Source organism: Pan troglodytes, chromosome 22, assembly GCF_028858775.2.
Source record: "Pan troglodytes isolate AG18354 chromosome 22, NHGRI_mPanTro3-v2.0_pri, whole genome shotgun sequence".
In the NCBI taxonomy this organism is placed as follows: Eukaryota; Metazoa; Chordata; class Mammalia; order Primates; family Hominidae; genus Pan; species Pan troglodytes.
Window position 1 is genome coordinate 31,824,385 of NC_072420.2, and position 13,306 is coordinate 31,837,690.

General features: G+C 44.6%; 1 protein-coding gene across 5 annotated transcripts in view; it reads right to left on the minus strand.

Annotated features, from left to right (window-relative positions):
- Window positions 1-3,307: 3,307 nt before the first annotated feature.
- TIAM1 (TIAM Rac1 associated GEF 1) overlaps window positions 3,308-13,306 on the minus strand; it is a 222,193-nt gene continuing 212,194 nt past the window's right edge. For 3 of the 5 annotated variants that reach the window (XM_009451179.5, XM_054675302.2, XM_024352338.3), the window contains 3 exons: window positions 11,950-12,037; window positions 9,408-9,580; window positions 3,308-5,718 (listed from right to left, as the gene is read on the minus strand). In XM_009451179.5, coding sequence (XP_009449454.2) covers window positions 5,249-5,718; window positions 9,408-9,580; window positions 11,950-12,037 — 731 coding nt within the window. In that variant the 3' untranslated portion in view covers window positions 3,308-5,248. Of the gene's footprint in view, window positions 5,719-6,885; window positions 7,066-9,347; window positions 9,581-11,949; window positions 12,038-13,306 lie in introns of those variants that run through there. The other 2 variants (XM_063803682.1, XM_016938459.4) reach the window with 2 other exon arrangements.

Consider the following 13,306-nt stretch of genomic DNA (forward strand, 5'->3'; position numbering starts at 1 on the left):
CCAAGGCGGGTGGCTCACCTGAGGTCAGATGTTCGAGACCAGGCTGGCCAACATGGTGAAACCCTGTCTCTACCAAAATACACAAAAATTAGCTGGGCATGTGATCCTAGCTACTTGGGATGCTGAGGCAGGGACAACTGCTTGAACCTGGGAGGCGGAGGTTGCAGTGAGCCGAGATCACACCACTGCACTCCAACCTGGGCGACAGAGTGAGAAGAAAGAGAGAGAGAGAGAGACAGACAGAGAGAGAGAGAGAGAAATAAATCCCAAGTGGCAACAGCAGAAGATCTACTGCACACAAGTTAGAAGCCGTCAGCCCAGTTTGACAGCAGTGACATGAAGATGTGCGTGACTCACATCTCACTCAGGAACACAGTCGAGGTGGTGGACTCAGTGACAGCAGAAATTGACTTACAAAAACAGTAGAATGTATGGGCTAAAGGTTGCTTCAAGACGTAGAAAGAATAGACCAGAATAAACTCCATTGTCGACGAATGAGGTTTTTCTATGGAATGCATTCTATTGGTACATGGTGGAGGTGGAGAGGCATATGACAGGCAGAAGAATGGAAACAAGGTGATCCCAGGAACACGACCTGGGAGGGTTTCTACCCCTGCACTGTTCAGCAGAAGACAGTATCTTGCCAACAGCATCCATACTCCATGTGTTTCCAGAAGCCTTACACATTCATGATTTGTGTTCTGAATACTCCTTTTTCCTTCTACCAACAATGACTTCCTTTAGAGAAGCCTAGGGGGATTGTGACACTGCCTTTTTTTTTTTTTGAGATGGAGTTTTACTCTGTTGCCCAGGCTGGAGTGCAGTGCGGCACGGCAATCTCAGTTCACTGCAGCCCCACCTCCCGGGTTCAAGTGATTCTTCTGCCTCAGCCTCCCAAGTTGCTGGGATTACAGATGTGTGCCACCACGCCTGGCTAATTTTTGTATTTTTAGTAAAGGTGGGATTTCACCACGTTGGCAAGGCTGATCTCGAACTCCTGACCTCAAGTGATCCACCCACCTCGGCCCCCCAAAGTGCTGGGATTACAGGTGCGAGCCACAGCACCGGCCATGACATTGCAATTTTGATCTCACACATTCTCTACGTAAGTGGCTGAATATTTTGAGTATTTCTTTCTCTCCTTGTATTTGCATGACTTCCCCCCAACCTGCTCAACACCTCCCTTCTAAGGCAACTGTCACAGGGATTCCCTATCCCAGAATAGGTTTGCATCAAAAAGCAGAACTGCCTATAAAACTTGGGTATCAACAAAAAATTTGCAAAAAGACACAAGGTAAGGGCTCCCCACTGCAACCCAGCTTCTCTGTCCTCATCCCCATAACCACACACACACAGAAAAGGCAATAGCCAGCAGGGCACGATGGCTCATGCCTGTAATCCCAGCACTTCGGGAGGCTGAGGTGGGTGGATCACGAGGTCAGGCACTCGAGACCAGCCTGACCAACATAGTGAAACCTCGTTTCTACTAAAAATACAAAAAAATTAGCCAGGCGTGGTGGCGGGCGACCATAATCCCATCTACTCGGGAGGCTGAGGCAGGAGAATCCCTTGAACCTGGGAGGCGGAGGTTGCAGTGAGCCGAGATCACGCCACTGCACTCCACCCTGGGTGACAGTGTGAGACTCCCTCTCAAAAAAAAAAAAAAAGGCAATAGCCCCTGGCTGGGGATACAGTCAGGAGAGCTCTGTGGAAGGGGAGGGACCAGAACTTGGGTGAGGCATCCTGGCAACGTCCCAGAGAGGAGACAGAACACCGGGGACCAGGCTGCAGAAGAATCCTGGGTGAGCAAAAGGATACACTAGAGAGCCCACCATCACGCGTGAAGGAGCTCGTGGAAGGATGAGGACACTGGTCACTGCTACAGTTATCTTTGCAGAAGGAAGCACCCCGCCCCCAAACCTCAAGAACAGAAAGGGAGAGGAAAACTGAGGATGTTTTCTGCCAGCCTGGTGGGAGGGAGATGAGCCTGAAAATAAATGAAAACTAGTGGGGAAAGGCATGATTGTTCCTCTATAGTTGACTTTGAGCACTCATTTCCTCTGCACACACAGGCTCAGCTATTGGTGAGGAAAGCAGCCCAAACTGCTAAATCTCATTTACACCAGAGTGCAAACTGCTGGAATAACTTCATGGAGCAGGTGTTAAAGCTGGCTTCAGTCATCCCCCAAGACAGATGCACTGGCTACAGAGAGACATCTTGTGTCTTAAAGATGTACATATTGTTGCTGTAATGCCTGAATATATTTAAAATAAAGAGGAATGTGCTCCAAATCACTGCTCAACATCAGAATGTTTGGAGGCTACCAAACGAATGTGACTCAAACATGAACATGGATGAGTCATCAGAGGATCCTGTTAAGATGGAAGTTCTGGTTTAGTGCCTCTGGGTGGGGCCCAAGTTTCTGCATTTTTCTTTTCTGAGACAGGGTCTCTGTTTCCCAGGCGGGAGTGCAACAGTATGATCACAGTTCACTGCAAGCCTCAAATTCCTGAGCTCACCTCCCACCTCAGCCTCCTGAGTAGCTGGGACTAAAGGTGTGAACCACCACGACTAGCTAAGTATTTTATTTTTCGTAGAGATGGGGTCTCACTATGTTGCCCAGGCTGGTCTCGAACTTCTAGCCTCAAGTGCTCCTCCTGCCTCCCAGTTTTCTGCACTTCCAACAAGCTCCCAGTGACACCGACGCTGCTGGTGTCAGGACCTCCACTGTGAGGAGCAAGTAGCTACACCACAGGGCTCCCCATGCACCAGGGAGAGGCTCTTCTAGTGACAGGAGACAATCTTTTCACTGAGGGCAGGGATGGATGGGGTAACATTGATGGGTAAGGTTTGTAAGGGACTCGAGAGGCTCAGATCTGGGGACTCTGACAGGAAGAGAAAGGCAGCCCAAGACTGTATTTACCTTGTTTGGTGATTCTGTGAAAGACTCAGGCAGCAGACCCCCGGTGATAAAATGTGGAGTGATTCAAGAGCTCAGTCAGGCCAGTCGGAGCTCTGCACTTCACCCCAATATTTTCATAGGAACCCCCCCAGCCTGCTCCCATCGGGATAGGCAGGAGACTGGAAAAGAAACAGTGCCCAGTAGGGGCAACGTTAGGTCAAGATGCCACGCAACTGTAATGCACCTTTTGTTGTTGTTAAAACTTCAAGCGCTACAACAGCGTTCTCCTGATGATCACGAGTTATTTCAATAAATGGCATTCCCAGGAATCTTCTCCCACGGCCGCTCTCCTGCCAACAATTCATACTCATCCTCCCATCCAAAAAGGCATAGAACCGCCCAGACACTTTTCATTATTTTTATTGTTTGACAAGCATTTACAACGTTCCATTCATAGACCTAAAAACATAAAAATAGACCTTCTTTCAGCTTATAAAAGAAATATATAAGAACTTTTGACATAGACACGTCATGACCTTATGTACAAGAGACAATGGCACCCTCTCCAAGCACCAGACTTCCGAGTGTTTTCAGATGGATGTGTTGCACTGGAGCCAGTAAATGCGACGATTAGAAGCCTCTGCTTCCGTTTTCCATCTGGACGCGATCGAACCGGAGATGATATGGAAAAATGCAGTGATACAAAGGGTATAGAAACCATTCTAAAGCTTTTTCAGAAAACCAGAAGATATAGCAAAAATTTAATAGAATAAAACTTTCAAAAGATCAAGCTCGAAGCCCTGGAAACCCGAAAGGCAGGGGGAATACAGGGTGGGAACGCAGGAAAAGCAGGCAGAGGCACAAGAGCATGATGTACTGAACTCTCTATTGTCTGGAAATATAAAGTCATAACTGATTTTTATAAAATATAACTCCTAAAGCTACTATAAAATTCAGGTCTTTAAAGTACCTACTGATGTGTCAAACACCAAATAGATATTTTCCCCAAAAAGAAAGTTTTCATAGTATTTTAAACCCTTCTTAGGAAGTGGACATTGTGACATGGGAAAAGAAAAAGCTATAAACCTTTTTTTAAAAAAAAAAAAAAATTGAAAGTGCTATAACTTGTTTTTCTTCTTAGTATTTGGATATCTGTTTAGACTGTTAACGTTTTGAGCATGTTTACCCTGTTTCGTTGGCATGAAGAAAGTGTTAAACACAAGAGAAGTTTTTAAAGAGGTTGTTCTGTTTAAAGGTTTGGTTATGGACTGTCAGGGAAGGGGAAGGTAATCTATGGATGAAGATGCAATTTTGATGGAAAAACCAATGATCACCATGGCAACCCCATGAGAAGGAGGCTCCCCTCCCTGCCATGTGCAACAGACACACACACCGCCCACCTGGGTGTCATGTTTAATCCAACCAAACTCCCATCTCAAATATAGATTCAAACATTAAAAAAAAATCCGCTTTTTGGAAGAAAAGTATATCCTTAGCATGAGCTTGTTGGCCTTTCATATATAAATATAAAACCACCACGCCTCACTCTCTCTGTAAAAGGTTATATCCTCATTTTTTAGGCTCAGGGATACACTAACACTGTAAAATTCTCATCTATTTGTGCCCCTGTATCTCAGGTAAAATACAAAAAATAGTGTTTCTTTTCTTTCTCTCAAGCGATAAATTTGGATCTCTTTTCAAAGAGTTTGGCATCTCTATAATTCTATGCAAAACTAGAGCTTCCGAACATGGACACAGAGTAAGACCAGCCATAGACCAAAACAGGAAGGAAAAAAAAAGAGGCTCATTGAAACATGAATCGCCACCCTCTCCTCACACATTCTTAAAATACACAGAGATTCTCAGACATGGAAGAGGGAAGGGTACAGTCAGAACACTGCAAGCTGTACACATTTCATTTTGTGTGTGAAAGAGGTTTCCCCAACTAGGAGACTGATTTCAGATAGAAGGATCGTGTGTGTGCTACTATCCCTTAAATTAATCTGTTGTACATCCGTTAACTCCTGGGGGTGATTTGCTTTCCAGTGCTATAGAATCTTTTTTCTTTTAATTGTTCAGGCCCTGATTTATTGAGAATAAATAAAAGCCCTTAGTAATATACAGAAGATAGGACTCAAGCTTATTTGGGATTCTGAGGAATTCTTTCTGATGTTGTTGAAAATGACAAAGTTGGGTGGCTACATGGCTTCAGAACCAAGTCAGCTGCCAAAACCGTGTGTGCAAGAGCGCGACCTAAGGGGACATTCTTGTCGACGGTACAGGAGGGTGGGCAGAGTTAGGGCAGGAAGTATCTACACACATTCTCTACGGGGCAGGTGACGCAGTCAGATCTCAGTGTTCAGTTTCCTGGAGGGGGCAAAGTCTTCGCGCCTAACCCAAATGACTTCCTCGCTTGCGCTCTCCAGGCCTCCATTGATCCCCGACAGGGCAGCTTGCTTCTTGAGCTGTGCCATGCGGGACGCGTGACTATCCAGGGTTTTCCGGCCTCTTTCCCGCTGACTGATGGAGGTGGCCTGAAGCCGCTCCTGCAGGTCTCTGTCCACTGAGGCGCCCTTCACGGACTCACAGAACTCATCATCGTCACTGAGGATGTCTGTCTCCTTGATGTCATCTTGCTCCTCATACTGAGCAAGATCAAACTGCTCCTCTACCCATCGGTCAGTGTCCCCACCACCGGGGGGCTGCTGGGACTCTTTCTCCAGGCTGCTTGCGGAGACGGCATCAGAATCAATGGTAAACCTGTTTCGAGCCAGCCGCCGCCTCCTCCTCCCAAGAGACTTGCTTGGGGCAGACACTGCACACACACACAAAAATATAAAAATAAAACCCCCACATGCTTTACGTGAGATGAAAATCCAGAAAGCAAAGGACAGGAGAAAATAAAAACCAAAACGTATGCATTGAATGCCTTGATGTCTTTTGGGGCTTAAAGTCTACATATCACCAATCTGTCATGGAGCATTTACCTTGTCGAGGTATCTGGACTTAGAGGATGTTCTAGCAACTGATGCAAGGGCAAGGGGGAACCGGGGCACACAGGAGAGGTTGTAGGTTATGGGCAAAGGGGCACTCAACTCCCTCTGAAATAATCTACTATTCTAGCCTGTGCACCTAAGAGATGGGTAACACAGACAGCAGCTGCTCTCAAGTAGACAGACCACTGATTTGGGGATTAGTTAGTGAGTTAGTGTCCTCAATCCTGGCCATGTCCCATGGCCCAGTGCTATGAAGATCCCCAGGGCTGTCCCAGGGTTGTTTAGCTGGAATAGGTCTTTAGTAAGGGTGGGGGTGCATCTATGGTTTTGCTGTCTTTATAGAATATGCATCAAGGAGGCAGAAGCACCGGTCTAAGTTACTTGTTTTCTGGGACCTGGAACATAACATTTCTTGGGATCTGCAGTTAGATTAAGGGCACCACGTCCCTCTTAGAGAGCCTATGAAAAAGAGTGGCTCTCAAAGACATGGGATCTTCAGTTATTTCCCTGTCTTCTTTCTGACAAAGTCCCACATGAGCTAGGAAGCTAAGCAAATGTGTGCCTTAGTCTCCCCCAATTACAGTCTGTGTATCACTCATTCTTCTCCAAAGCAATTAACATATCAGTGCCTCATTGGAATGAGAAATAAAAAACCGATGACATCCAAGCAGTTTGATCAACAAAGTGCTGTATAAAGTGACTACCAGTTAAGAAAAATTCATTCTTTCACCTACTGCCCTCTAGGAAGCCAGAATTAAAAACAAGCAAACAAAAGACACCATCCGATCAAGCCAACAATCCCACCACACACATAAACGAGACTGCTCACAGGGAAGGCTTCTGCTTCTCCCTCGAGAGTGAAGCGGTTGTTGCATTAGACACGAAAAGGTGAAATGCAACACGGGCTTTCCAGTGGAGGAGAAGAGTCTCAACGCCAACTGGGAGCTGCTTTCCTGAAACCTAAGCCCCAGAACCATCCAATTGCTTCAGTGCTGCTAGAAGATGCCTCGTGTCTCAATTACTGCCAAATGCAGCCTTGACTTCGAACCCAGCAGGCACAAGGTTAGAGTGGTCAACGAGGGGCTGAATTGGCTCTCATGGCAGCCATCCTCTGCTTCAGACCCCTGCGTGTCCATCACTATTCCTGAGTGTTCCGCCATCTAAAACTGTGGAACAAATGGACACTACTGTTGGTTGAGGATGGGAATAAAAGCCACTTCCAGGCAAAATGGAAAAAGGGAATAGAAAACAGGAAAAAAAAACAAACAAACTCCGACTTCTATTGAGAAGAGACAAAAATTCTTGTTCACTTTTATCTCAGCACCAGCAAAATACAGCATCCCTCTCTCCAATCACCACATTAGAACTACCCCAACTCAAAGCTACTGGAAATATTTGTTAATGATTTGCATGCTGAAGTATCTAGGAGTAAAGTGTGTTAATGTCTACATCTTTGAAATATGTCAAAAATAAGATGAGGTGATGGATGACAGATGGATTCTAACAGATGAGTGATAATGAGAATATAGAAAAACATTATAGAATATAGATGGTAGGTATGAATTCTTTCAGCTCTTCTATAAGTTTAAACATTTTCATAAGAAAATAGAACAAAGAAAAAAATTTTTAATTGGGTTATTGGCAAACGTATAGTACTTTAGGCTGAATATGGAAACAGAGTATTTGGCTTTACTATCCTAGCCAAACAGAACAGAGGGAGAAATAAACTACCTGAGTATTCAAGACAAAGCAAAATGAAGCATGAGTATCTGTTCCTAGTATGCTTAAGAACCCGGCTACCATTACTGGGTTCTTCCCAGTCTTTCAGGGATGCAATCTTTGACTATTTCCAGTGGTCACTGTTAAGACTGACCAGCTATGCTGTGCTGATCTACTCAGGCACCATTTTAAAATCCTCTGACATGAAGATTCTGAGGATAGTGAGATGCCTCCAAACAAAGTGATACAGACTTTCTTCAGCCAAAAATGAGCCATCGGGCAGAAAGATCTTTCAATCAGCTAAATCCAACAGGCTATATGACATCAAGGCTTTCTCTTGGTAATCATGATGACGGACGATAGTGTTAAATTGTGGGCTGGTTTTGTTTTCTTTCCAAATGGATCTCAGCAGGAAAACTTCTGAGTGACAGACTAACCATGCTTAGTTTCAAAGTAAATGCAGCTCTGAATTTAAGTTCATTGATTAACAACTGAAACAGGTTGAGTTCCCTGAGGTTGAGACACATACTCCCAAACCTTTTTAAACATTTCCCTAGCAAACAAGAGGGGCAGATAAGACAAATCCATGATAAAAATCTCTAAAGTGAGTTATAAAGGACCAATAAACTATTCTTCCATGGCGACCCCATGAGAAACTGCGCATATGGACGTATGAAAGACTCTTAGGATACCTCAGAAAACTTAGCAAAGTGCTGGGTGTTCACTGCACTAAGTTTTCAATAAACATTTATCAATTGATTGGAGAAGAGGTTTACAGTAACTAGTCCCCTAAATTAGTTAAATTTAAGGTGCTTAAAGAATGTAATATCCCATGTCAAGCCAGGTAGGTTTTGTCTATGAAAACCTTCAAAGCATTCACACTTCTGTCCATCCCTCTTCAATAGCTAGGATGGTAATGGGTACAAAGGCCAGAAACTTTTCTGGCAAGTGCAAAGACGGCCTCTTTTAATGAAATCCTCCCTGCAAAATTCTGGGCTGCCTCTTAAGAAAGGTTTGATAAAAATGTTAGCATCTTGATGTCATTAAGTCCCTAAGTATTAAAACAGCCTTCTTCCTAGATACATTTTGCTACCATTGACAGGTGGTAGTATTTATTTTATTTCTCTATTGCTCCACTGTAATGGATTAAGTCCTACAAGAATATTTATGCTGGGACCATTTAAACTCTAGATTCTTGTTTCCAAGAATAGCTCGAGGCTTCCCCAAATTAACATGGAGACTAAAAATAAAGTTGCAGGCACAAGGTCAGGATAAAAACTGGAAGTGTCATGTGGGCTACCAAACCTAGAATCCTTACTACTGAGAGCAGGCACTGCTGTGCTGCCAGGCCGTGAAGCCACCATGTTCTCAGAAGAGAGGGCTGTGACCTTGCTGAAATGTGACACACGGCTTTCTGCTAGACAAAGCTGGCTGTCATGCAAAGCAGCGACTCTCATTCTGCAAGCAGGCTGAGACAGCCTCTCCAGAAAGAGGATGTGTCTGCAACCCGACTTGGCAAATGAGGGAGGAGCTCACCAGCCAAAAGGAGAAGGGAGGCAAAGGGAAGGCTTGAGGGAGGACAAGAGGAATGCAGATACAGGGCGGATCCCCAGGAGCCACTGGGAAGGAGGCAAGGGCAAGGAACCTCACACCAGGGAAAAACTGTCCTCCCACATCAGCCCCCACCAGGCCACACCTCACCCCCACTGAACAAGGAGGTCAAGCTCACTGGAGTTCTACTGCGGAGTGGGAGTGACGGGAATCTTGAACGTCCGAATCCCCACAGTACCTGCCCTGCTCATGGCCGGCCTGGCCCCCTTCAGTGCACACAATCTTTTGCCTCCAAAAGGGACATATTGCTGGGATGAGGGAAGGCTCTCGGTTTTGAGGAGCTGTCTTCTGTGCTTATCGCGCAGGATTGAATGCACAGCCTTTAGGAAATCCTTTCGGCTCTCTGGGGAGCTAGGAAAAGAAGATTTACAGATGTTAGAGAATCAGGGCTTAACACATGGGGAACTTCTAAGGTTATCAGGTGCAACCAAATAAATATCCCTTAGGGCCAAAGGCTAAAGACTGAGGCCTTGACTCCAATTTCTATGCTGAGCGGTGATTTCATGCAGTGATAAAGAGCACATAACTCCTTTCCCTTCATGCTTTGTGATCTATCTCCTGGCGCTGATGTGGGGCAGAGTAGCCCATTAACGAACAGATCTATGGACAGTGGGAGTTTGTACCAAGAAGCTGCCAAATTCTGCTCCTGGCACTCAAGCAGAGTTTTTCATTATAAAATGTTTCTGAGGGCAAATGAACCACAAGATTCTTGCGGCTCTGCAGAGCACCCAAAGGCCGACGTCTCAACGTCCTAATGTCCTCTAGAGCTGAGCTCCCTCCTGGTAAATATCAATGGTTCCCATGACACATTTCAACATGTATATATTAAGGCTGTAAAGAACTATAAAATCTTCCCAAGTCCTAATTCTCATGGTTAAAAAAAAAAAAAAAAAGTGCTTCCTAGGAAGAGTTATTTTTCTTGTTATATTCCCAATATTTTTACCCAGGTAAGTTTCACCTGGTATTCCTTATTAATAACAAATATGGCATCCGTGTAGGCAGGGCTACTAAACCCCATGGACCTTACCAACAAAATCACAAACAGATGAGCCAAAATAGAAGGTAAAGGTGGTGCTCAAACCCCACGAGGTTATACAAACAACATTTCACTTGTAGTCCTGACAGCTTCCCGGGGATCTGCCTTTTGTTGACCTCTGTCACCCAACACAGAGAGATCTGATGTAGCAACACAAAACGTGGGTTTTGAAGTTAAACCCACCATTCATTTTCTTTTTCTTTCTTTTTTTGACACAGAGTCTCGCTCTGTCGCCCAGGCTGGAGTGCAGTGGTATGATCTTGGCTCATTGCAACCTCCACCTCCCAGGTTCAAGTGATTGTCCTGCCTCAGCCTCCCCACTAGCTGGGATTAAAGGCGCCTGCCACCAGGCATGGCTAACTTTTGTATTTTTAGTGGAGACGGGGCTTTGCCATGTTGGCCAGGCTGGCCTCAAACTCCTGACCTCAAGTGATCCGCCTGCCTTGGCCTCCCAAAGTGCTGGGATTACAGGCATGAGCCACCATGCCCAGCACCAGTGTTCATTCTCTATAAGGCCTTAGGCAAAGTACCATCTCTAAGCCTTGCTTCCCCATTTGTAAACTGGAGTAAGAACTGTATTAGGTTGGTGCAAAAAATAATTGCAGTTTTTGCCATTAAAAGTAATGGCATTTTTAATTACTTTTAATGGTAAAAACTGCAGTTTCTTTTTGTACCAACCTAATATCTTGGTCTGACTAAATGAAATAATGAATGTAAGGTGTTTAGCATAGTTCATGCTTGGTAAAGGTACCTTCTTACCATACTAACATTATAAAATATTGCTAATAATCATAATATTGATTCTATTGTCTTTTGTAGATAATCCATAGTATATTAGTACTCACTGTGTGAGGTACTGGGTAATTACTGAGTAAATCACTGAGTATCTACGATTAAATTAAAGTTGGCCAGACGTGGTGGCTCACGCCTGTAATCCAAGCACTGTGGCAGGCCGAGGCAGGCGGACCACGATGTCAGGAGATCGAGACCATCCTGGCTAACACGGTGAAACCCCGTCTCTATAAAAATACAAAAAATTAGCTGGGCATGGTGGCACATGCCTGTAGTCCCAGCCACTCGGGAGGCTGAGGCAGCAGAATGGCATGAACCCAGGAGGCAGAGGTTGCAGTGAGCCGAGATCATGTCACTGCACTCCAGCCTGGGCGACAGAGCAAGACTCTGTTTCAATAAATAAATAAATATATATATATATAAATAAAAGCATGATTCAATACGGGCACATTTAAAGCCAAATATATGAAACGCCATCTGTTGGAGTCGTCTATCTTATATTTTTAGAAAAATAAAAGAATAGGTTTCATATGGGAGAAGACCTCAAATTCTCATGGGGGAGGGAGAGAATAGAAGGAAGGGCAAAAGAGGGTGGCAGGGTAGAAGAAAAACAACAAGAAATAAGTAGAAGCCCACATCATGAGCCCAGCTTCCCCTCAAGACGTGCAGGTGAACAACACAGGCTGACCTCCGTATGTGCTCCAAATGATTAGGAATCCCGATAACACCTTCACAAGCTGTCAGCTCCTCCCAGCTGACTCTCCATTTACCGCATCTCAGCGATGTTACAGTACAAACAACGTACCAAACACCAGAACACAACGTAAGACACCAAACCGTTCCAATCTGCAGAAATGTCAACATGGCCTCGACTTTACAGGCCCAGGCTCACCTGCAGCACAAGTGGAAGACCCTCTCCGGCCTCCCTTCAGACTCGGATTTTACATGGACAATTTCACACACGGCATTTGCCTCTGCATCTAAAGAAATTAAAACAACAATGAATCAGGGTATGTTTCAAGTGGATTTATTTACATGTTTGCAAAAGCATTTTTCAGCTGTGATAGAGGATTAATAATGCAGAACACTGTATAAGATCAAAGATATTTTCCTACTATTTCACAATCTAAAGAGATGAAGCAACTGAAAGCTTAATGGATGCAAAGAAGAGAACACTTGGAAAATTTCCAGTTGGTAAAATCTTCTAGATGGTCTAAAAGGTCAGTCAATCATACGGACTGAATTTTTTTTTTTTTTTTTTGAGATGGAGTCTCATTCTGTCATCCAGGCCGGAGTGCGGTGGTGTGATCTCAGCTCACTGCAACCTCTGCCTCCCGGGTTCAAGTGATTCTCCTGCCTCAGCTTCCTGAGTAGCAGGGATTACAGATGTGCACCCCACGCCCGGCTAATTTTTGTATTCTTGGTAGAGACAGGGTTTCACCATGTTGGTTAGGCTGGTCTCGAACTCCTGATCTCATGATCCACCCGCCTCGGCCTCCCAAAGTGCTGGGATTACAAGCGTGAGCCACTGCGCCCGGCCTGAACTCACTCTTCCAGCCATGCAGTCTGGTTAACTGAACTGTGCATTTCAATTAAATGATTAGTTGTTTTGGCAACAGTTGGACTCAGTGGAGCCAAAGCCTCCTATGCAGATTTCATCCAGCCAGGGATACGACAGGTAAGCCTTTGCTGTCTGTTAAGGGAGGCTTCCCCCAGGTGGCTGGGCCTAAAGCCCTGGAGACCTAATGGGGTTTCTCATCCCCAGCCTACCCCTGGAGTCTGCTTTGAGCACAGCAGAAAATGGTATATCAAGAAGGTAAGGGACAATTTTAAAATAATTTTGAAGCTCTGTAGTGCCTATAATAGCACAGTACTTTAAGTCATGAATAAAGTGTTTGTGAAAGGAACAATTCACTGCAGACATTCAGGCCATACATTGTGAAGTCTCACTTTTATCCAGTGGTTCAGAACCCTGGTCACAAACCCTCACTGTGGTTGCATGATTTAACCCTAACCAGAATCTATCTGCAAAAAATTGTACAAACTTTCCAAACTAAAATAAAAACCTAGAAATTCCACGTTCTGATTCTCAAATCCACTAGAGTGGATTTCATAATGAAAGACATCTTGACTAGCTTTTATAACTCAACTAAAATAAGCTTTTATCTTGATGGTTTTAAACTTGACTTGAATGAAAAATAGAGAGTGAGAATGGAATGTCGTATTACAAAGATGGCTTTGTCTTCAAA